This window comes from Hemitrygon akajei, chromosome 4 (genome assembly GCF_048418815.1).
Source record: "Hemitrygon akajei chromosome 4, sHemAka1.3, whole genome shotgun sequence".
Lineage (NCBI taxonomy): Eukaryota > Metazoa > Chordata > Chondrichthyes > Myliobatiformes > Dasyatidae > Hemitrygon > Hemitrygon akajei.
The window spans coordinates 200,839,348-200,864,463 of NC_133127.1; the positions used below are offsets into that span (position 1 = coordinate 200,839,348).

Genomic DNA, 25,116 nt, shown 5'->3' on the forward strand with positions numbered 1-25,116 from the left:
CACTGATCTTTGCTTAATGTGCATAGTACCTAGGGACTTTTAAAAAAAAAGCAAACTATGGGAAATTTAAATTTGTCCCAGTTTATTTTATTTCAGCTGAATGAGCCATAGACCAGTAGACTACAGAATCAGACCCAGTGAGTCCACACTGATCCATCAGCCACCCGTTTACACTCCATTAATCCCATTTTCCTTGTTCTCTGAACAATCTCTTCAATTCCCCCCAAATTCTGGGCTTGAGTCATATGGACTTCCCTTGGCTGTTAATAATACACAATAAGCCAGAGGAGGTGGGGCAATGAGCTCAATGTCAGTCAGTAAAGAGGTGGTGTAGTATTTTACTCTAAAATTAATTTGCTGAGACCCTAGCCATGACGATTAATGTTCTGCTGGTCTCTGTCTCCTGCCCAGTGATTGAGGAGCCCCTGTATTTGCGGCGGCGTCGAATGCTTAGTACAGGTTTCATGTACAGTCCGTGGAAGTCGGCCTTCATGCGGCAGCACAAGATCGACACCAACTGGCGGTCCGGAGAGATCAAACCTCCAAAGGTAAGCTGGTACAATACTACTGCAGGTAATGATTGGAGGTTTTCTTAGGAAGCTGCCTGAATGCACAAGGAAAGTCTTTTTAAACTAGCTTACTGTTCAGTTCAAAGCTGTGTAGAAAATTCCTCAGTGCGTATTGAGTCCAGTGACTCACAGGATATCTTGGTGCAGTATGGCACAGTTTGAATGGAGGAGATTGGGCTTCCAAGTTACCCCAAGTGGGTTACCCGAGTAGAAAACATGCTAGCTAGACAGGAATCTGATTGTGGAGTTAATTTCTATCTGTATTGAAATAGAAGTTTCTCTATTGATAAGTAAATTGGATTTCTAAAGTCAGTGTCTGAAGTTGATGGTAATTCCCGCCGGAGCCAATTTCTAGGATTATTTTTTAATATAAGGAAGTGGTTAACATTATTTTCTCCCAAAAATGTTTTTCCTGTCTACAGGTTACAGTATAGTATACTTAACATCATAATTCTATAGGGGGGTGAAGTAGAGCGAGGAGGGAAAAGAGAGAGCGAGTTATGAAGGACAGTAGCGTCCTGCTCCCTACAGTATTCAGACAGGAATCTACAGGTGGAAGAAATGTTGCTTAAAATTGGAATTTGGGTACATTTTATGGGTGAGGTTTTTTCCTTCTGGAATTGTAAATGGATCAGGTGTAGGAGACCAATATGAAATTAGGAGGGTTACAAATCAATAATTCCTGCTGATTTACTGTTCCTGTGTTTGGTGAATAGACGTTTATCATCAACAGGATCCCTGCTTTTTTCAGGTGTTGAAAGGCCATGATGACCATGTCATCACCTGTCTGCAGTTCTCAGGAAATCGTATTCTGAGTGGCTCAGATGACAACACACTTAAAGTATGGTCTGCATTAACAGGCGAGGTATGTGTAATATTGTCTTGTTGCCTGTAGGATTCTTTCTCACTGATGCTTGGCCTCATAGTTGAAACTGTTACACTCATCTCTTCCTACTCACCCGATTTCATTCACATACATTGGTGTGCTGGAGTGGAGCAGGTGGTTATCGAGACCAAGTGTTAATCAATTTTCTGGGAACTGCAAACTCATTCCAGTAGTGTACACTAATATTGTGACATTTAATGCAGTCCTTTCCTTCTGTTTAAGGCTGACCTTCAATGTTCAGGCCAGTAGGCAGCCATCCGAACTCTTGTTCCTAGTGGCCACCCATTTTAATTCCACTTCCCATTCCCATTCTGATATGTTCATCCATGGCCACCTCCACTGTTGGGATAAGGCCACACTTAGATTGGAGGAACAACACCTTATATTCTGTTTGGGTAGCCTCTAACCTGATAGCATGAACATCGATTTCTCAAATTTCCAGTAATGCCTCCCCCCACCACACTTTCCTCCATGGCTTTCAGTCCCTTTCACCAATTAACTTCCTAGCTCTTTGCTTCATCCCTCCTCCTCCAAGTTTCACCTAATGTTTATCTCTCCCGTCCCCCCACCTTTCAGATCTACTCAGTTTTTTTCTCCAGTCCTACGAAGGGTTTCAGCCCAAAACGGTGACTGTACTTTTTTCTGCCTGGCTTGCTGAGTTCCTCCAGCATTGTGTGTGTTGCTAAAGCATTGAATGAGTGTAGAGGAAGAAAACAGAATAAGAAGGTGGGGGGAGGAAGGATTGCAGGCTTAAATCAAAAGTACAAGCTTGAAAACGGGTGGGGGGGTGATTAGTGGTGGGGGAAGGAGGGGATGAAGTGAAAAGCTGGGTGGTGATGGTTGGAAGAGGTAAAAGGTTGAAGAAGATGCAGTCTGATTGGAGAGAGTGAACCATGGGAGAAAGGGAAGAAGGTGACAGGCAGGTGATGTTTCATTATACCACAACTCATAATTACTTCCTGTTTAAAAATTCTAATTCACTTTTTTTTTGCCATGTTAGTATGCAAGTTGTCTATTTATTACCTTACAGTGTGTGCAGACTCTGGTTGGACACACGGGTGGAGTTTGGTCATCGCAGATGAGGGGGAGCATCGTCATTAGTGGTTCAACAGACCGCACCCTGAAAGTGTGGAATGCAGAAACGGGCGAGTGTATACACACGCTTTATGGCCATGCCTCCACTGTCCGGTGCATGCACCTCCACGGCAACAAGTAAGGCGCGTGTGTGTGTGTGTGTGTATAAAGCAGTAATTTCAAGCCTGCAGGTGGGTTAAGGGACAATATCAGCTCCCAAACTGAATCTTAAATCCTTTTGTCCTGTCTTTATTTTTCAGTGGTCCAATGTCCACTCTTTCATCTTTTGCTCTATATTTGAAAAAAAAACTTCTGGTAACCTGTCATCTGCTTGGATTTTAGCAAGGCATTTGACAAGGTCTCGCATGGGAGGTTAGTCAAGGAGGTTCAGTCACTCAGCATTCAGAATTAGGTAATAAATTGGATTTGTGGGAGAAGCCAGAGAGTGGTAGTAGAGGGTTGCCTCTCTGACTGGAGGCCTGTGACCAGTGGAGCACATCAGGAATCAGTGCTGGGTCCTTTGTTATTTGTCATCTGTTTCAGTGATCTGTATGATAATGTGGATCAGCAAATTTGCGGATGATACCAGTATTGGAGTGGACAGTGAAGAAGGCTATCAGAGCTTGCAGAGGGATCTGCATGAGCTGGAAAAAATGGGCTGAAATATGGCAGATAGAATTCAATGCAGACAAGTGTAAGGTTTTGCACTTCGGTAGGACCAACCAGGGTAGGTCTTACACAGTGAATGGTAGGGCACTGAGGAGTGTGGTAGAACAGAGGGATCTGGGAATGTATTGAAAATGTCGTCAGGCCGTAAAGAAAACTTTTGGCACATTGTCCTTCATAGATCAAAGTACTGATTACAGGAGATAGGATGTTATGTTGAAGTGTATAAGACATTGGTGAGGCCTAATCAGGAGTATTGTGTGCAGTTTTGGTCACCTGCCTACAGGAAAGATGTAAGTAAGGTTGAAAGAGTACAGAGAAAATTTAAAAGGATGTTGCCAGGTCTGGTGGACCTGAGTTATAAGGAAGGATTGGATTTGTTAAGACTTTATTCCTTGGAACGTGTAAGATTGAGAAATTTGATAGAGGTATTCAAAATTATGAGGGTTATAGATAGGGTAAATCTCAGCAGGCTTTTTCCACTGAGGTTGGGTAGGACTACAACTAGAGGTTATAGATTAAGGGGAACATGAGGGGAAACTTTTTCACTCAAGGCAATCGTGAGAGTGTGGAACAAGCTGCCAGTCCAAGTGATGCATGCGAGATTGATTTCAGCTTCTAAGAGATGTTTGAATAGGCAATAGATGGTAGGGTTATGGAGGACTATGGTTCTGGTGGAGGCCTATGGGATTTAAATTTAACCTCTCTGTGCCTTGTGGTGCATTGGGTGGCAATCTTGCTATTTCTTTAGCATTTGTCTGTTTTTTACAAGGCTGAGTTGCTTGCTGGGCACTCAACTCAGCACGGATGGAAAGCCTGCAAGGAGCGGGCCAGATTCGACCCAGGACCACTCACCTCGAAGTCCAATGCAAATGCCACAACACCAGGTCGATGGGAATAGGCAGTTTAAATGGCTCGGCGTGGACAAGATTGGCTGAAGGGCATGTTTCTGTGCTGTACTTTTCTCTGACTGTGTGACTTTTTTATACTATTAGCTAGCTTATCATATTTCATCTTTTCTCCCCTTATTGCTTTTTTCAGTTGCTTTCTATTGTTTTTAAAAGCTTCCTAATCCTCTGGCTTCCCACTAATTCCTGCAGTATTGTATGCCCTTACATTTGCTTTTATGCTGATCTTGACTTACCTTGTCCCTTCCTCCCTTTCAAATGCTGTTTCTTTGGAATGAAACAATCCCATGTCTTTTGGATTACTTTTAACAAATCCTGCTTTTGCTGCTCATCCTTGCTAGTGGCCCCTTCTAATCCCTTTGGCCAACTCCTCTCTCATGCCTCCGTAGTTCGGTAATACTTTAGCTTCTCTCTCTCTCAAACCTCAGGGTGAATTATATATTACTTTGATCACTCCCTCCTAAGGGTTCCTTTATATTGAGCTCTCTACAGAAATGAGAAGCAATTTCTTTAATCAGTGGTTGGGAAGGCCAACATATTGGGTATTGTAGTTGCGCGCAATGCGCTACTAAAGAAACACATGGAGGCAGAGAGAGCTGAACTCAGAATGCCTTTACTGATTCAAAATCGCGCGCTTAAAACTCCCCTCCCATCGGCCCCTGCGACCCGCAGGGTGGACATGACATCAGACTGTCCCTGGAAGGTCCGCCCTGAGCGGGTAGTTCCAAACGCCCCAGCACGTGTGTGCCCACGGCTCCCGATGGCAATTTGAGTCCGGCATGTGTGGCCCCCCCCCCCGAAACGTCCATCGGGGGAGTGGCTTGCCTGGATGGACAGACTCACCAGCACGGTGCCGGTACCCTCACTGGTTGCTCAATGTCCAAGTGCGCCGGTTTGAGGCGGTCCACTGTAAAAGTCTCTTCCCGGCCACCCACCTCCACGACACACGTGGTTCCGTTGTGCCGGATCACCTTGAAGGGTCCCTCGTACGGCCGCTGTAGAGGTGACCTGTGCATGCCCCTGCAAATAAAAACATACTCACAGTCTCGGAGGTCTTTAGGGGTGAAGGATGGGGTGGGACCATGCCTGGAGGTCGGGTCCGGTGCCAGGGTCCCTACCTTGTCCCGCAGCCTCGTTAGCACCGCTGCTGGAGTTTCTTCTGAACCTCGGGCCTCTGGTACAAACTCACCTGGGACCGTCGGGGGGGGGGCGCCGTAGACCAATTCCACCAAGGGGTCCAGGTCCTCCTTGGGGGCTGTGCGGATGCCCAATAGGACCCAGGGAACTCATCTGTCCAGTTGGGGCCCCTGAGGCGCACCATCAGGGCCAGCTTGAGATGCCAGTGGAATCGCTCTACCAAACCGTTGGACTGGGGATTGTACACTGTGGTGTGATGCAGCTGGGTGCCCAGGAGCTGCGCCAGTGCTGTCCACAAACCAGGCGTGAACTGCACCCCTCAGTCGGAGGTGATGTCCGTTGGGAGGCTGAACCTGGCGATCCAGTTTGCAGTGAGTGTCCTGGCGCAGGACTCAGTGGACGTGTCTGCGAGCGGTACGGCTTCTGGCCACCTGGTGAACCTGTCTACCATGGTAAAGATATACCTGGCACCCCAGGAGACTGGCAGGGGGCCATCGATGTCCACGTGGATGTGTTGGAACCTCCTGTGCGTTGGCTGGAATTGCTGGAGGGGAGCCGTCACGTGCCGCTGGACTTCAGCAGTCTGGCAGTGTATGCAGGTCCTGGCCCAGTGTCCGACCTGTTCGCGCAAACCGTGCCAGATGAATCTGTCCGCTACCAGCTTGATGGACGCCCGGATGGATGGGTGGACCAGGTTGTGCAGCGTGTCGAACACCTGGTGCCTCCATGCTGCTGGTACCACGGGTCGGGGTTTGCCAGTAGACAGGTCGCACAGGAATCGATCTGCTGCCGGACCGATGAAGTCGTCCTCCAACTGGAGCCCCGAAACGGCAGTGCGGTAAGCCGGGATCTTGGTATCTGACTGTTGTGCTTCCACCAGTGCTGTGTAGTCTATTCCTGAGGACCCTATGCCTACTGAGTGGAGGCAGGGGCGAGACTGTGTCGGCGACGACGTTGTTCTTCCCTGCGATGTGGCGGACGTCCGTGGTGAATTCTGAAATAAAGGACAGGTAGGTGCCTCTGCTGCCGAGCCGACCACGGGTCCATTACCTTGGCCAGTGCGAAGGTGGGGTGCTTATGGACTGTATACACAGTGAACTCCCATCCCTCGAGGAAGTACCGGAAATGACAGACAGCCAGGTAGACCGCTAGCAACTCTCTGTCGAAAGTGCTGAACTTCTCCTCTGGTGGCTGTAGGTGCCGGCTGAAGAAAGCGAGTGGTCGCCACTGGTCCTCGACGAGCTGCTCCAGGACTCGGCCGACTGCCGTGTCGGAAGCGTCGGCTGTGAGTGCCGTGGGTACATCGACTCTCAGGTGCACTAGGAGGGCCGCCTTTACCAGCGCCTCCTTGGCCTGCTCGAACACCTCCGTGGACTCTGCGTCTCATGCCACTTCTTTGGCCTTGCCGGCCATCAGGCTGAACAAGGGTCTCATGCGTGCTGCCGCCGGCACAAACCGATGATAAAAGTTGACCATCCGTACGAACTCCTGCAGGCCCTTGACCATGCTGGGCTTGGGGAACTGGTGGATGGCCTGGACCTTGTCCAATAGGGGAACTGTGCCATGTCGATTGATTCTGGCCCAAGAAGTTGATCTCCGTCAGCTCGAACTGGCACTTCGCCGGATTGATTGCCAGTCTGTGGTCGCTCAGGCATTGGCAGAGCTGGCGCAAATGTGCCATGTGTTATGGTGCGAACTGCTGGCCACCAGGATATTGTCCAAGTAAATGAAAACAAAATCCAGGCCGCGTTCCAGAGTCCATGAGCCTTTGGAAAGTTCAGGCTGCATTCTTGAGACCGAAAGGCATCCTCAGGAATTCGAACAAGCCGAACGGGGTGATGAGGGCGGTCTTGGGCACGTCGTTGGAGTGCACTGGGATCTGATGGTATCCCCTGACCAGGTCGATTTTCAAGAAGATGGTCGCTCCGTGCAGGTTCGCCGTGAAGTCCTGAATGTGGGGTACCGGGTATCTGTCGGCGGTAGTGACGTCATTGAGCCTTCTGTAGTCTCTGCAGGGCCTCCATCCTTCTGCGGACTTGCGCACCATGTACAGCGGGGATGCCCATGGGCTGTCTGAACAGTGTACGATTCCCATCTCTTCCATCTTACGGAACTCCTCCTTGGTGAGGTGGAGCTTGGCGGATGGGAGCCTGCGAGCTTGGGCGTGCAGCGGTGGTCCTTGCATGGGGATGTGGTGCTGCACGCCGTGCTTGGGGTTGGCTGTGGAGAAATGCAGGGTGACTATAGAGGGGAATTCTGCCAACACCCTGGCGAATTCATTACCTGAGAGGGTCACGGAATCCAGGTGGAGAGCCAGTATCTTGGCTTCTCCAAGCTGGAAAGTCTGGAACATCTCGGCATGGACCATACACCGGCCTTTTAGGTCAACCAGGAGGCAGTTGGCTCGTAGGAAATTTGCCCCTAGTAGTGGCTGTGACACCGCTGCCAACATGAAAGTCCAAGTGAAACGGCTGGACCCGAAATGCAGTGAGATAGTTCACGGGCCGTACGTCCGAATACTGGTGCCATTTGCAGCAGTGAGTTTGGGGCCTGGGACCGCGTTACGAGCGTCCATGTTCGAGGAGTGGAGTATGCTGACTTCAGCCCCGGTGTCTACCAGGAAGCGCCGCCCGGACTGTTGGTCCCAAAGGTACAGGAGGCTGTCTCGGTGGCCAGCCGTCGTAGCCATTAGCGACGGCTGGCCCCGGCATTTCCCGGAAGAGCACATGGTGGACGGCAGTGGCGCGCGCCTGAGCCCCATCTTTGGTGATAGAAACACCATTGTTCCAAACTTTCGTCTTTTTCCCCTGGGGGTTTCGACGGCTTCAGTTGTGGGGCCTGGGCTTTGGGGCGCGCGATCGTGGCTAGGCCAGTGGAGGCTGCTGCACGTTGCTTGCTCTGCCAAAGGACATCTGCTTTAGCCGCTACTCTGCGTGAGTCGCTGAAATCTTCACTTGCGAGGAGGAGGCGAATATCCTCTGGCATTTGCTCCAGGAACAACTGTTCAAATAAAAGGCACGGCTTATGGCCGTCCATGAGCCCCAGCATATCATTCATGAGCTCGGATGGCGTGCAGTCGCCCAGGCCGTCCATGTGTAGGAGCCGCGCAGCCTGTTCGCGGCGGGAGAGTCCAAAGGTACGGATCAGGAGCGCCTTAAGCTTAGTGTACCTGTCCTCCGTTGGTGGCTGGAGTAGGAAGTCGATGATCTGGCCTGCCATCTCCTGGTCGAGCGTGCTGACCACGTAGTAGTACTGCGTGGTGTTGGCTGTAATGTCTCTGATATTGAACTGGGCCTCAGCTGCTCGAACCAAACGTGAGGCTGAGTGGCCCAGAAAATCGGGAGCTTCAGAGAGACTGCGCTGTGCGAGTTGCTCGAACTCAAGGCTGGTTCAGAAAGTCGGGAGCTTCAGCGAGACCGCGCTGTGCGAGTTGCTCGAACTCATGGCTGGTTCAGAAAGTCGGGAGCTTCAGCGAGACCGCGCTGTGCGAGTTGCTCGAACTCATGGCTGGTCACTGAGTCGCTGGCTCCAGATGCCGTCTGGAACGTCGGGGTCACCAATGTAGTCGTGCACGACGCACTACTAAAGAAACACACGGAGGCAGAGAGAGCTGAACTCAGAATGTCTTTACTGATAAAAAATCGTGCGCTTACTGATACAAAATCGCCCCTCCCATGGGCTCCTGCGACCCGCGGGGCAGACGTGACATCAGACTGTCCCCGGAAGGTCCGCCCCGAGCAGGTAGTTCTAAACGCGCTACCGCGTGTCTGCCCACGGCTCCCGATGGCGGTTCGAGTCCCGCGTGTGCGGGCCGCCACAGTATACTTAAAACAGTGATAGGTAAGTTCTTAGTAAGGGTATGAAAGGTTATGGGGAGAAGACAGGAGAATGGGGTTGGGAGGGATAATAAATCAACATTGAATAGTGGGGCAGACTTGGTATGAATGACCTAATTCTGCTCCTGTGTTATATGGTCTAATCCTTGTTCCATTCTTTCTTTAAACTAACATTTCAGACTCCCACTTGGGATTTGTGTGAAAACATCTCCTGTGAGTTTGTCCAACCTTCTTTATCCTTTTGGTTGTTGCCTTGTAGCTCATTAATCAGCTCACCCTTGTGCTCACTAATCAGCTCACCCTTGTGCTCACTAATCAGCTCACCCTTGTGCTCACTAATCAGCTCACCCTTGTGCTCACTAATCAGCTCACCCTTGTGCACACTAATCAGCTCATCCTTGTGCTCACTAATCAGCTCACCCTTGTGCACACTAATCAGCTCACCCTTGTGCTCACTAATCAGCTCACCCTTGTGCACACTAATCAGCTCACCCTTGTGCTCACTAATCAGCTCACCCTTGTGCACACTAATCAGCTCACCCTTGTGCTCACTAATCAGCTCACCCTTGTGCTCAAGCCACCTGTATCCGCATGACCATCTCATTTACCAGTGCAGGATGGATGGGCAGGGATCGTGACGAACTGTCCAATCTGTTGGCCTCTTGTGTATCTGTCACTCTACTCCCTCTCCTAAATCCAAATGGATTCTACCAAACATTTCCCCTGCTTTCTCCTCCTGTGTTTTCCTCTCCCCCCCACCCAAAGAAAAACATGTACCCTGTTACTATTCCAGTTCTTAACAAAAAATTTCCAGCCAACTGGTTTTATAGTTTCCTGTTCAGTCATTGAGCAATGGGGTTACAATTTGCTACCTTTGAATTTATGGAAACAGTTCCCAAATTTGTGGAATTCTGGAAAAAGGCAACTATTGTCATTATCTCCATTGTTGTTTCCTTCAAAATGCAACACATTTGATCAGTCCTGGGATGTGTTACTCTCTATCAGTTTCAGTGTGCAAACCCTGGCTGCATTACAGCCCTCGAGATTTAGTCAAAAATGCCTAAACATTTAAAAATACATGAATACAGGTATCTGAAGTAAAGAACTTTGTGAATAACTGTGTTTTAAGAACTGCAACTAGAGGCCTTGGGTAAGGGTGAAAGATGATATGCTTAAGGGGAACTTCTTCACTCAGGTTGGTGAGAGTGTGGAGCGAACTACCAGTGCAAGTGTTAGGCACAGATTTGATTTCAACATTTTAGAGAAATTTGGATAGGGACATGGATGGGAGGAGTGTGGATGAGATCAGTGGTCCAGGTGCAGGTCAATGGGACTAGGCAGAATAATAGTTCAACACAGACTAGATGGGCCAAAAGTCCTGTTTCTGTGCTGTATGACTCTAACTTCTATATACGGAGAGGATATAGACAAACCTTATTGAATTTTTTGAAGTAGTTACGAGGAATGTTGACGAGGGTAAGGCAGTGGATGTAGTCTATATGGACTTCAGCAAGGCCTTTGACAAAGTTCCACATGGAAGGTTAGTTAAGAAGGTTCAGTCGTTAGGTATTAATGCTGGAGTAATAAAATGGATTCAACAGTGGCTAGATGGGAGATGCCAGAGAGTAGTGGTGGATAATTGTTTATCGGGATGGAGGCCGGTGACTAGCGGGGTGCCTCAGGGATCTGTTTTGGGCCCAATGTTGTTTGTAATATACATAAATGATCTGGATGATGGGGTGGTAAATTGGATTAGTAAGTATGCTGATGATACTAAGGTAGGAGGTGTTGTGGATAATGAGGTGGGTTTTCAAAGCTTGCAGGGAGATTTATGCCGGTTAGAAGAATGGGCTGAACGTTGGCAGATGGAGTTTAATGCTGAGAAGTGTGAGGTTCTACATTTTGGCAGGAATAATCCAAATAGAACATACAGGGTAAATGGTAGGGCATTGAGGAATGCAGTGAAACAGAGAGATCTAGGAATAACAGTGCATAGTTCCCTGAAGGTGGAGTCTCATGTAGATAGGGTGGTGAAGAAGGCTTTTGGAACGCTGGCCTTTATAAATCAGAGCATTGAGTACAGAAGTTGGGATGTAATGTTAAAATTGTACAAGGCATTGGTAAGGCCAAATTTGGAATATTGTGTACAGTTCTGGTCACCGAATTATAGGAAAGATATCAATAAATTAGAGAGAGTGCAGAGACGATTTACTAGGATGTTACCAGGGTTTCAGCACTTAAGTTACAGAGAAAGGTTGAACAAGTTAGGTCTCTATTCATTGGAGCGTAGAAGGTTGAGGGGGGATTTGATCGAGGTATTTAAAATGTTGAGAGGGATAGATAGAGTTGACGTGAATAGGCTGTTTCCATTGAGAGTAGGGGAGATTCAAACGAGAGGACATGATTTGAGAGTTAGGGGGCAAAAGTTTAAGGGAAACACGAGGGGGTATTTCTTTACTCAGAGAGTGATAGCTGTGTGGAATGAGCTTCCTGTAGAAGTAGTAGAGGCCAGATCAGTTGTGTCATTTAAGGTAAAATTGGATAGGTATATGGATAGGAAAGGAGTGGAGGGTTATGGGCTGAGTGCGGGTAGGTGGGACTAGGTGAGATTAAGAGTTCGGCACGGACTAGGAGGGCCGGAATGGCCTGTTTCCGTGCTGTGATTGTTATATGATAAGACCTTAAGACATAGGAGCAGAATTAGGTCACTTGGCCCATCGAGTCTGCTCTACCACTCCATCATGGCTGATCTATTATTCCTTTCAACTCCTTTCTCCTTACAACATTTGACACCCTGACTAACCAAGAAGCTATCAACCTCCACTTCAAAAAACTCAATGACATGGCCTCCATAGCCATCTGTGGCAATGAATTCCAGGGATTCACCACCTTCTGGCTAAAGAAATTCCTTCTCATCTCTGTTCTAAATGGACGTCCTTCTATTCTGAGGCTGTTCCCTCTGGTCCTAGACTCTTCCACTGTAGGAAACATCCTCTCCACATGCATGCTGTCTAGGCCTTTCAATATTCGATTAGTTTCAATAAGAACCCCCCCCCCCTCAGTTTTCTAAACTCTGTGTAGACACAAAGCCATCAAACGCACCTTTCATTCACAGCATAATTCTCATGAACCATTTCTTGTTCCTCTCTAATGCCAGCACATCTTTTCTTAGATAGGGGCTCAAATCGGCTCTCTATACTCCCAGTACAGTCTGATCAATGCCTAATAAAGTCTCTGCATTGCATTCTTGCTCTTACATTCAAATCCATTTGAAATGAATGCTAACATTGTGTTTGCCTTCCTTACCACAGACTAAACCTGCATGAGGATTCTCAAGTCACTTTGCACCTCTGATTTTTAAATTTTCCCCCTGTTTAGAAAATAATCTGGGCCTTTATTCTGTTACGTTCCCCAGTAACCGGGTGACTTACCAGCAAAGATAGATAGGTCCGCTGAAGCCTGGTGCTACTATTTTCAAACGTTTTTATTTATAAAGGGGCACAAACGTATGGTTACTACAAAACATTCAGATCATATACATCGTCAAAACTCAATCTAAAGCACAGGTGTAGTAATAATCAATCAAAAATGAGCTCTATCGTTGTCTAGGGGATACTGAGTCCAATTGGGTATAAGAGTCACTCAAAGTCTGCAGGCTTCCCCGTTTCGGGAACCGCTGACATTTCACGTGTTGGATAGAGAGAGAAGGAACACTTGCCCGTCGTCTTTGCGAAGCAAATCCCTGTTGTTAGTTAAAACGGTTTGTCCTTTGGTTCCAGCCACAGACTCCCGATCCGGAATCTAACGCACGTGGCTTCCTTCAAAAATGGCTTCCTGCTCCGACAGGAAGCACTATCGTGTCTTCTTCGGGTGTCTCCTTGGTGCGTCTGAGGCCCCGCCTCGGCAGCCCACCTTTTATCTGGACTGGCAGGGTTGTCAATGTCCATCAGGGTCGGGGGGGCGAGGCAATCTTTCCCCCATCACCCATCTCCTCTTGCCCTGAGGGTCTGCACGTAGGCCAGTTCCTCATTCCAAGACAATGGCTATGTCCAAGGCTTTTGTCTTGTTGAGTGACCAGCCCACATTCCAAACCGTAAGGCTCGCTCTCTCTCTCTCTTGCGATTCTCACAAAGGAGCGGGCTGAGGTCATAACAATTCCTTCTACCAAAGTGAGTGACTATACATGTCCCTACACTATTTTCCATCTGCCACTTCTTTGCCTGTTCTCCAAATCTGTCGAAGCCCTCTTCAGTCTCCCTGCTTCCTCAATACTATCTGTTCCTTCACCTATCTTTGTATCGTCTGCAAACTTGGCCACAAAGCCATCAATTTTGTTGTCCAAGTCATTGACATATAACTTGAAAAGAAGTGGCCCCAGTAACAACCCCTGCGGAACACCACTGGTCACTGACAGCCAACCAGAATAGACTCCCTTTATTCCGATCTGCCTCCTGCCAGTCAGTCAATCTTCTATCCGTGCTAGCATTTTTCCTGTCGTACCATGGGCTGTTATTTTGTTGGGCAACCTCATGTGTGGCGCCTTGTCAAAGACGAAGTACGCAAAATCCACTGGCTCTCCTTTGTCCATCCTGCCTGATATTTCCTCAAAAGAGTCCCAACAGGTTTGTCAGGCAAAATTTCCCCTCAAGGAAATCATGCTGACTTTGGCCTACTTTATTATGCACCTCCAACTATCCCAAAACCTCATCCTTGGTAATGGACTCCAACATCTTCCAACCACTGAAGTCAGACTAACTAGCTTATAATTTCCTTTCTTTTGCCTCTCTCCTTTCTTAAAGAGTGGAGTGACATTTGTAAATTTCCAGTCCTCAGGAGCCATTTCAGAATCTAGTGATTCTTGAGAGATCGTTACTAATGCCACCACAGTCTTGTCAGCTACCTCCTTCTGAACTCTGAGGTCTAGTCCATCTGATCCAGGTGACTTAGCTACCTTCAGACCTTTCAGTTTTCCTAGCACTTTCGCCTTAGTAATAACAACTTTACTCACTCTGCTCCCTGATACTCTTGAATTTCTGGCATGCTGCTAGCATTGTCCAGCAGTATGTTTGCATCTGTTGAAGCATCTATAATCTGTGGTAGGGGGAGGGAGGAGGCACTCTGCCTCGAAAGAAGGACTCACCAGAGAGGAGCTGAAATTTTTTTTCATAGAAAATTGAGAGTCTTTTGAATGCTTTTTCTCAAAACAAGTTTTTGAGGCAATTTCTTAATAAGGAATGGATGAAACGTTTCTGTTGATGGAAAGAATGTAGAAGAAAGAACAGTACAGCAAAGGAACAGGCCCTTAGACTCACAATGTTGTGCCAAACCAATTAAATTCGTAATCAAATGCCCAACTAATCTCTGTTCTCCATCTCCCTCTGGTGCTCCCCTCCCCCTTTCTTTCTCCCTAGGCCTCCCGTCCCATGATCCTTTCCCTTCTCTAGCTCTGTATCCCTTTTGCCAATCACCTTTCTGGCTCTCAGCTTCACCCCACCCCGATCCGGTCTTCTCCTATCATTTCGCATTTTCCCCTCCCCCTCCTACTTTCAAATCTTTTACTATCTTTCCTTTCAGTTAGTCCTGATGAAGGGTCTCGGCCTGAAACGTCGGCATTGCTTCTCCCTATAGATGCTGCCTGGCCTGCTGCGTTCTACCAGTATTTTGTGTGTGTTGCCCAATTAATCTCTTCTGTCTACACTATTTCCTCACATTCATGTGCCTATCTAAACATCTCTTTAAGTTTGCTGCTTGTGTCCCATATGCCTTCTTAACCACACTATCAACTTGTGTAACCACTTGGACCCTAAATGGCTCATCAACACTGTTAAGGGTCTTGCGTTAATTGTCTTCACATTTCAATATGTAGAGATGATTTTGTTAACTGGCAGAGCAGGCTGGAGGAGCTGGTTTGATGAATGGTGGGTTGAGAATAACCTTTGAAATGCATCTAGGCTATTGATCATGTTGTAGCACTGATGGACAATGTGACTTAAAGAAACAATGAGCTGAACCTTGTTACGTTCCCCAGTAACCGGGTGACTTATCAGCAAAGATAGATAGGTCTGCTGAAGCCTGGTGCTACTATTTTCAAACGTTTTTATTTATAAAGGGCACAAACGTATGGTTAATACAAAACATTCAGATCATATACGTCGTCACAACTCCATCTAAAGCACAGGTATAGTAATAATCAATCAGAAATAAGCTCTATCGTTGTCTAGGGGTAATGTAGATATATATTGTTTGCTGTATATCTAAAAGTCTTTTGCGGTCACTGCAGTTCCACCAGCTGCCGTCGGTTGTGGTGTCGCGTTGGTGCACTTTTGTTAGAAAGAGAGAGAGAGAATTGAATGAAACAGTTACCCGACAGGTTTTCCAACCTGTAGGAGTTCGGTTCTTCGGAAGTCTCGTTGGGGAATGGACTCTCATCTGTGGCCTCCCCTGTAGCTAAGCCGTTCTTCCGTGGTGAGGTCGCCAATCCCAGGCAAGGAAAAGACGCACACGAACCCCACCACCGGCTGTCGCTATCAAAACGCTGTCGCAGGATCTCTAGCGTGTCTTCTAGTGCGTCTGTGGCCCCGCCTCGGCAGCCCACCTTTTATCTTCCTCACGGGATCGCCGGTGTCAATCTCTCTCTCAACCAGCCCACGTTGCCCGAGGGCTTTACACGTGGTCTTCATGAGACAATAGTCAGAGTCACTTTATTCTGCTTCCCGGGGGAACGTGGTCTTCCGCACGTTTCCCTCTCTCTCCCATTTTCCTGTATCTATTCAGCACGTCTCTCCCCCTCTTGGGTCATTTGACCCCCCCTTGACTAGGGCTCTTGTGATTCTCACAAAGGAGGGGGCTGGGGTCATAACAACCTAAAGTCAAGGAATGTTAATGTTGTTTCTGCCTGTTCGCAGGGTAGTGAGTGGATCAAGAGACGCTACTCTCAGAGTGTGGGACATTGACACAGGGCGATGTTTACACACGTTACTAGGACACGTGGCTGCTGTCCGCTGTGTGCAGTATGACGGGAAAAGGGTCGTGAGTGGTGCTTATGACTACACTGTAAAAGTGTGGGATCCAGAGACTGAGACCTGTGTGCACACTCTTCAGGGACATACAAACAGAGTCTACTCGCTTCAGGTAAGGTGTGTGTATGTGCACTTGTACAGTGGTTTTGTTTTAAGCTGAGCAAATTGTGGTATTCTGTTTGAAAAGAAAACGTTGGGAATCTGGGCCTAGGAAAACTGCTACCAAAAAGAAATCAGTCAAGTGGGCAGAGGTTTTCAAGTAATCAGTCACAGGATTAGAGGGTGATACAGCTTTGAAATTCGCTTTATCTGTCTATTTATTTATTTATATTTAGAAATACAGTGTGGAACAGGCCCTTCTGACCCAATGAGCCGTTCCGTCCACCAGCCCACCTATTTAACTGTAGCTTAATCAGAGGACAATTGACAATGACCAATTAACCTACGAGATATACAGGTCTGTCCCATATATCAGTGAGACCTGTTGTAGACTGGGAGACCGCTTCGCTGAGCATCTACACTCTGTCTACCAGAACAAGCAGGATTTCCCAGTGGCTGCCCATTTTAATTCCACTTCCCATTCCCATTCTGATACGTCCATCCATGGCCTCCTCCACTGTTGAGAAAAGGCCACACTTGGGTTGGAGAAATAACACCTTCCATTCCATTATATTCCATTTGTGTAGCCTCTAATCTGATGGTATGAACAATGATTTCTCTAACTTCCAGTAATGCCTCAACCTCCCCCCCCCCCCCCACCATTTTTCATCCCCTTTTCCCTCTCTCATGTTATGTCCTTGCCCACCCATTGCCTCCCTCTGGTGCATCTACACCTCCCCCCCCCCCCCACCTTTTTTCTTTCTTCCATGGCCTTCTGTCTCTTTCACCAATAAACTTCCTAGCTCTTTGCTTCATCCCTCCGCCTCCAGGTTTCACCTATTGCTTGGTGTTTCTCTCTCCTGTCCCCCACCTTTCAAATCTACTCCTCAGCTTTTTTTTCCCCCTCTAGTCCCGCCGAAGGATTTCAGCCTGAAACGTCAACTGTGTTTTTTTACATAGCCTGGCCTACTGAGTTCCTCCAGCATTTTGTATGTGTTGCTCGGATTTCCAACATCTGCAGCCTTTCTCTTGTTTGTGATTTTCTTACAAAGGATATTGGAATTGAACTCCAAGCTCTGCCACCTGAGTTGCAATAGTGTAGTTCTAAACGCTATGCTACCGTGGTGTCCTACCGTTGGATATGCTGTTGAAGGGTGGTATCCTGTGGGTCTATAGATCAGATGCCAGAGCTGAGATTGGACCAGGAAACTTCTCTCACTGGCACAGATGTGCCGGACCAAGTCTGTACCTCCTGTGTGGAGTTTGTTTGAAAAGTCTGTGATGGCAACGGGAGAATGATTGCAAATAGCCTGTTAGCTCAGCCTTGACCTGCCTTGCTGTGGACACAAGAGGTTCTGCAGTTGTTGGAATTTCAGAGCAACACACACAAAATACTGAAGGAACTTGCCTGACCTTGAGTTCCTCTAACATTTTTGTGTGTTGCTCGGACCTACTATGAGGCTCAGTGGTGTGGTTAGTAGAACTGCTGCCCCACAGCTCCAGCAATTGGGTTTATGCCAATTGGTGTTTTCTGTGGAATTTGCATGTAGCTGCTCCAGTCTCCTCACTCATTCCAAACATACAGCTTGCTGGGTTCATTATAAATTCCCCCCCCCCCCCCCCCCCCCCCATTAAGCATCTGCTTAAACCCATCACCCTTTCTGGGGCATAGGCTGCCAACAGCAGCTTGCCAGAGACCTGTCCTGGGCCAGCCTTTCAAATTCTAGCCCATTAAAGGTCTTCTCTCCCAGGGATGAGGTCTTTGGAGCTTCTGTTGGGGTTGCTTGCTCCATGCCCAACCTTCCTCCTTTACACCCGGGCTTGAGACCGTCCAAAACAGAATTTTCAATTGTGATAGAATCTGGGGAGAATTGATGCGGATATGGGATTGATGTCATTCGTATTTGGATGCGCTAAAGACATTTATGCTGCTGGCTTTGAACGCTCTAGGTGTTTTTTCTCTACTCTCTCCCGTGTGTTGTCGAACTGCCGTCTTTTTCAATGTCCTAGAAGACTGGCTGACTGGCAGGAAGCAAAGAGTTGGAATAAAGAGGATGTTTTCTAGTTGGCTGCCAGTGACTAATGGCATGCAGGGTCAGTGTCGGGACCGCTTCTTTTCACTTTATATGTCAATGATTTGGATGACAAAACTGATAGCTTTGTGGCCAAGTTTGTGGACAATACAAGTTAGTGTTGAGGAAGCAAGGAATCTGCAGAAGGACTTGAAAAGAGCAAAGAAAAAGGGCAAAGAAGTGGCAAATGGAATTTCTTTAGCCAGAGTGTGGTGAATTTATGGAATTCATTGCCACAGGTAGCTGTGCCAAGTCATTGGGTATATTTAAAGCAGAGGTTGATAGGTTCTTGATTAGTAAGGCAGTTAAAGGTTATGGGAAGAAGGCAGGAGAATGGGTTTGAGAGGGATAATAAATCAGCCAAGATGGAATGGTGGAGCAGAATCGATGGGCTAAATAGTCTAATTCTGCTCCTATATCTTGCAGTCTTATAGTTTTGACATTCGGAAGTGAATGAAGGGACTGAAGGATAGTGAATAGCAACACTTAGCCCTGAACATGGCCTGTTGGTAAGCAGCTGTAAGGCAATAAACACAACAGCAATTTGTATGCAATCACCACATTAAGGTAATAAATGCAGACAAACTATCCATCCACTGCACACTTGTACTCTCTCTGTTGTAAGGTGCTGTGTTCACCAACTGCCCTTCTCTGCTGAAGTGTCTTGATAGCTGCTGTGAATTCTATGGGATGTGTTACTATGCCAAAGGTCTGGGACCAGAGGCAGTCTGTCCTGGGCTTGGAGGCTTGTCTGGATAAGTGGGAAGGAACAAGGCTTGTTCTGTTTTGTTGCTGCTTGTGTGTGTTGTTCTGCCAAACATTGTAAACATGCTATGTTGGTGCTGGAATGTGTGGCAACGCACGTGGGCTGCACCCAGAACATCCTTGGGTGCAAGGTTGTTAACATAAATGATGCATTTCAATATACATGTGATTAGTGAATCTGAAATGGAAGTTATTGTGTTGACAACAATATTGGTGTGCCACAGTAGCGTAGCAATTAGCAAGATGCTGTTACAGCTCGGGCATTGGATTTCAGAGTTCAATTCCAGCATCTTCTGTAGGAACAGTTTTACATTCTTCCCATGAATGTGTGGGATCCTTCTGGGTGCTCGGTTTCCTCTCACATTTCAAAGATGTGCTGTTTAGTAGGTTAACTGGTCATTGGAATTGAATTGAATGATCTTTATTGTCATTATACACAGGTACAATGAAACTCTGTTTAGCTTCCTCTCAGGCAATTAAATAAAGCGGTAGATAAAAACAAGACAGTAATAGAAAAACACAGTATTAAATAGATAAGTAGCAGAAAATAAGTTACAGCAGCACCAGAATGTCACAGTAATGCACAAAGTGCCGTTAGTGCAAGAATTTGAGTCCTTGTGTGTGCTCACAGTTTCAGTCATTGTTCCGTGGGAGTGGTGTGATGGAGGCCACAGCTCTGGGGTAGAAGCTGTTCCACAGTCTATTTGTTCTGGCTTTTAGTGTCCTGAACCTTCTGCTGGACGGAAGCGGGTCAAACTGGGAGTGACCAGGGTGTGTGGTGTCTCTGGTTATACTGATTGCTTTCCTCCTGAGTCTGCTGGAATAGATGGTGTCCAGTCCTGGGAGCGCCATCCTGACAATTTGCCGGGCCGCCTTCACCACGCGATGCAGGTCTTGTCGCTCAGCAGCTGTGCAGCTGGCATACCACACTATTGTGCTATTGGTCAGGATGGTTTCAGTTGTGCTTCTGTAGAAGTTAAGCAACAGCTTTTGTGGGAGTTTGGCCTGTTTCAGCTTTCTGAGCAAGAAGAGTCTTTGTTGTGCCTTTTTTACAAGCAGCGAGGTATTGGTGGTCTATGTCAGCTGTTTTGACAACATGACTCCAAGGAACTTTAGGTTTTCCACACTTTCCATGTACCTCTCCATGTACATGGAGGGGGGGGGGGTGTATTCTGTCCTTTGATCTCCTGAAGTCAATGATCATCTCTTTTGCTTTAGAAGTGTTAAGGACCAGGTCGGTGTTCTTACACCACTCCGTCAGATGATCCACCTTGAGTCTGTAGCCTGTTTTATCCTCGTCCGAAATCAGGCCAACCACTGTGGTATCATCTGCAAATTTAATTATGGAGTTGGAGGTGTAGATGCGGATGCAGTCATGTGTGAAGAGTGCGGGGTGCCTGTTTTTTAAGATGAGGGTGGTGGAGGTGTGCTTACCAACTCTGACTTGCTGTGGTCAGTCTGTGAGAAAGTCCATGACCCACGAGCACAGGGAGGAACCAAGGCCAAGAGTGTTCAGTTTGCTGACCAGTTTATGGGGGATGACTGTGTTAAATGCAGAACTGAAGTCCACAAATAACATCCTCACATAGGTGTTCGGTTCCTCTAAGTGAGTCAGAGCAATATGGAGGGCTGTTGTGATTGCATCCTCTGTGGAGCGGTTTGCCTGGTAGGCAAACTGGTGTTTGTCCAGATCAGGTGGGTAAATTGTCCTGTGATTAGACCATGGTTAAAGTGATGGGTTGCTGGGCAGCGCAGCTCATTGGGCTGGAAGGGCCTGTTCTTTGCTGTATCTCTAAAATTAAAAAAAAAATGTCAAAGGTCCAGTGACAAGGTCTGGAGGCGAGGAGGTGGCCTTTCCTGGGGTTGCAGAGCTGTTGGTATAAGTGCATGGTGAAAGGGCTGGACGTTGTGGGCATCACTGAGTCGTGGCTGAAAGAAGATTGTAGTTGGGAATTTAACATCCAATTAATGTCAGAGAAATGTATACAATATACATCCTGAAATGCTTTTTCTTTGCAAACATTCACAGAAACAGAGAAGTGCCCCAAAGAATGAACGACAGGTAAACGTAAGAACCCTAAAGTCCCTCCCAGCTCCCCTGCCTCCTGCTTGGAAGCAGCAGTGAGCAACAATTTCAGGATATTTGGAGGCATATGATAAAATAGGAAATAGTCAGCATGGCTTCCTCAAGGGAAAATCTTGCTTGACAAATCTATTGGAATTCTTTGAAGAATTAACAAGCAGGGTAGACAAAGGAGAATTGGTTGATGTTGTGTGATTGGATTTTCAGAAGGCCTTTAACAAGGTGCCACACCTGAGGCTGCTTAACAAGCTATGAACCCATGGTATTACAGGAACGATACCAGCATGGATAAACCCATGGCTGATTGGCAGGAGGCAAAGAGTGGGAATAAAGGGTGCCTCTTCTTCTTGGCTGCCGGTGACTAGTAGTGTTACACAGGGGTCTGGTGGTACCAATTCTTTTTACTTTATATGTCAATGACTTGGCTAATGGAATTGATGGCTTTGTTTCAAAGTTTGCGGATGATACGAAAATAGTTAGAGGGGCAGGTAGTTTTGAGGAAGTAGAGAGGCTGCAGAAGGACATAGGAGAATGGGAAAAGAAGTAGCAAGTGGAATACAGTGTCGGGAAGTGTATTGTCATGCACTTTGGTAGAATAAATAAAAAGGTAGAATATTTTCTAACTGGAGAAAAAATTCTAAAAAAAAATGAGGTGCAAGGTCCTTGTGAATCCTTATACAAGATTCCCTAAAGATTAATTTGCAGGTTGAATCTGTGGTGAGAAAGACAAATGCAATGTTCACGTTCATTTCAAGAAGACTAGAATATAAAAGCAAAGATGTAATGTTGAGACTTTATAAAGCACTGGTGAGACCTCTCTCGGGAGTATTGTGAGCAGTTTTGAGCCCCTTATCTTAGAAAGGATATGCTGACATTGGAGAAGGTTCAGAGGAGGTTCACAGAAATGATTCCAGAATTGAACAGCTTGTCATATGCTTTTGATGGCTCTGGGCCTGTATCCAGTAGAATTCGGAAGAATCTGAGGGGTGACCTAATTTAAACCTATTGAAAGGTAAAAGGTCCTTATAGAGTTGATGTGGAGAGGATGTTTCCTATGGCGGGAAAGTCAAAGACCAGAGGACAGAGCTTCAGAATAAAGAGGCATCCTTTTAGAACAGAGATGAGGAGGAATTTCTTAAGCTAGTGATGAACCTGAGAAATTTGTTGTCACAGGCAGCTGTGGAGGCCAAGTTTTTATGAATATTTAAGGCAGAGGTTGATAGATTCTTGATTGGTCAAGGCATGAAGAGATATGGGGAGAAGGCAGGAGATTGGGGCTGGGAGGAAAAATGCATTAGACATGATAAAATGGTGGACCAGATAGCCAAATTCTGCTGCTTTTTCTTAGTCTTCTGGTCTAGGATATGAAAGTAGATTAATCACCTGGACCAGATGGACTACACCCCAGAGTTCTGAAATAGGTAGCTGAAGAGATTATGGAGTTATTAGTAATGATCTTTTAAGAATCAATAGATTTTGGTGTGGTTCCGGAGAACTGAAAAATTGCAAATGTCATTCCACTCTTCAAGAAGGGAGGGCAGCTGAAGAAAGGAAATTATATGCCAGTTAGTCTGACCTCAGTGGTTGGGGAAATGTTGGAGTCAGTTGTTAAGGATATGTTTTCTGGGTACTTGGAGGTACTTGGAAACACATGATAAAATGGGTCAAAGTCAGCATGGTTTCCTTAAGGGGAAATCTTGCCTGGCAAATCTTTTGGAACTCTTTGAGGAAATAACAAGCAGGACAAACAAAGGGGAAACAGTGGATGTTGTGTACTTGTATTTGCAGAAGGCCTTTCACCAGGTGCTGTACATGAGGCTGATTAACAAGATAAGAGCCCATGGTATCACAGGAAAGATACCAGCATGGATAGAAGATTGGCTGATTGGCTGATTGGCAGGAGGCAAAGAGTGGGAATAAAGGGAGCATTTTCTGGTTGGCTGTTGGTGACTAGTGGTGTTCCACGGGGGTTGGTGTTGGTACCACTTCTCTTTACATTGTATGGCAATGATTTGGATGATGGAATTGATGGAGGGGCATATAGTGTTGAGGATGCAGGAGGATGCCTCACAGAGTACTGTGAGCAGTCTTGGGGCTTCTTATCTAAGAAATTTTGTGCTGACGTTGGAGAAGGCTCATAGCAGTGACTGAAAGGGTTATCATTTCAGGAGTGCTTGATGGTTTTGCGTCAGTACTCGCTGGAATTTAGAAGAATGAGGGGGGACCTTACTGAAACCTATTAAATATTGAAAGACTTGGGTAGAGTGGATGTGGAGAGGATGTTTCCTATAATGGGTGAGCCCTGGACCAGAAGGCACAACTTCAGAATAGCGGGGCATCCGCTTAAAATGGAGATGAGGAATTTCTTCAGCCAGGTGGTGGTAAGTCTGTGTAATTCATTGCCACAGATGGCTGTGGAGGCCAAGTAATTGGGTGTATTTAAGGCAGAGTTTGAAAGGTTCTTGATCAGTCAGGGCATGAAAGGTTGTGGGGAGAAAGCAGGAGAATTGGGTTGAGAGGGAAATGGATCAGCCATGATCAAATGGTGGAACAGATTTGATGGTCAAATGGCCTAATTATGCCCCTATATCTTGTGATGTTATTAAAGGATGCTTGTTGTGCTTTTGTTGTCATGTTTTGTTGCTGCTGCTTGTGTTGTTCTACTGAACACTGTGAGGCTGCTAAGTTGGTGCTGGAATCTGCAGCGACACTCGCGGGCTGCCCCAGGTTCATCCTTGAGTGTGTTGGCTGTTAGCACAAACATCACATTTCACTGTATGTTTCAAAATACGTGATCAATGAATCTGTATCTGAAATGGAGATTATTGTGATGCCAGCTGATTTGCTTGTTTCTGTTTTTTTCCCTCGCCTTTGCTCAGTATGATGGCGTACATATTGTCAGCGGATCCCTTGACACTTCGATACGGGTGTGGGACGCAGAGAATGGCAACTGTTTACACACGTTAATGGGGCACCAGTCATTAACCAGTGGTATGGAGCTGAAGGACAACATCCTGGTGTCTGGAAATGCTGATTCCACCGTGAAAATCTGGGATATCAAGACAGGACAGTGTCTACAGACATTACAAGGTGAGTTTGAGACGGTTGTAGTAGAGACCATTCACTCACATGGCAGGGGCTGAGGTTGAGAGCTGAGGCCAATATCAATTTCCCTTGAAGAGCTTCCCTGGTAATGGGACTTCCCTGAGGGTCTGCCACAAGGTTTAATCCAGAGAATTAGGCCATTCAGCACATCGAGTCTGTTCTGCTATTCCATCATGGCTGCTTGATTCTCCCTCTCAACTGCATTCTCCTGCCTTCTCTGTAGCCTCTGACTAGCCAAGGACCTATCAACCTCTGCTTTAAATATACTCAATGACTTAACCTTCTCAGCCATCTGTGGTAATGAATTCCACAGATGCACCTCCCTCCAGCTAAAAAAATTCCTCCTTATCTTTGTTCCAAATGGGCATCCCTCTATTTTGAGGCTGTCCTCTGGTCCTAGGCTCACTCACTATAGGAAACATCCACATCCACTCTAGTCCTTTCAAAATTCAATAGGTCTCAATGAGATCCCCCTCATTGTTCTAAACTCCAGTGAGTACAGATCCAGAGCCATCAAACGCCTTTCATATGTAAACCCTTTCATTCCTGGTATTATTCTCATGATTGATGAGGTGAACGTGGAAGTGAAGATTGAGGCAAATGTGGAGGTGAAGAGGTTTTAAACCTCCATAGTGGTTTGTCTTTGCATGTCCATCCTGTATATTGAATTCTGAAACCATACCTCCTGTACCAGCCCCTCAGCTACATATTCATCTGCCAGATCATCCTATTCTTATCCTCACTGGTGTGAGGCATAGGCAGCAACCCAAAATTTGCTAACCTGGAGGTCCTGCTTTTCAGCTTTTTATGTAACTCCCTGTATTATCTCTTCAAGACCTCATCTCTTTTCCTACCCACAGTCCGTCATAGTACATATTGGTACCAATAACTTCTGGA

The 25,116-nt window shown here is 46.8% G+C and overlaps 1 protein-coding gene across 2 annotated transcripts in view; it reads left to right on the plus strand.

Annotated features, from left to right (window-relative positions):
• The window catches only part of LOC140727137 (F-box/WD repeat-containing protein 7-like), a 263,330-nt gene that overhangs the window by 231,878 nt on the left and 6,336 nt on the right, over window positions 1-25,116 (plus strand). For both annotated transcript variants that reach the window (XM_073044431.1, XM_073044432.1), the window contains 5 exons: window positions 412-548; window positions 1,321-1,434; window positions 2,486-2,667; window positions 15,982-16,207; window positions 23,994-24,204. In XM_073044431.1, the coding sequence (XP_072900532.1) occupies window positions 412-548; window positions 1,321-1,434; window positions 2,486-2,667; window positions 15,982-16,207; window positions 23,994-24,204 (870 nt within the window). The remainder of the gene's footprint in view (window positions 1-411; window positions 549-1,320; window positions 1,435-2,485; window positions 2,668-15,981; window positions 16,208-23,993; window positions 24,205-25,116) is intronic.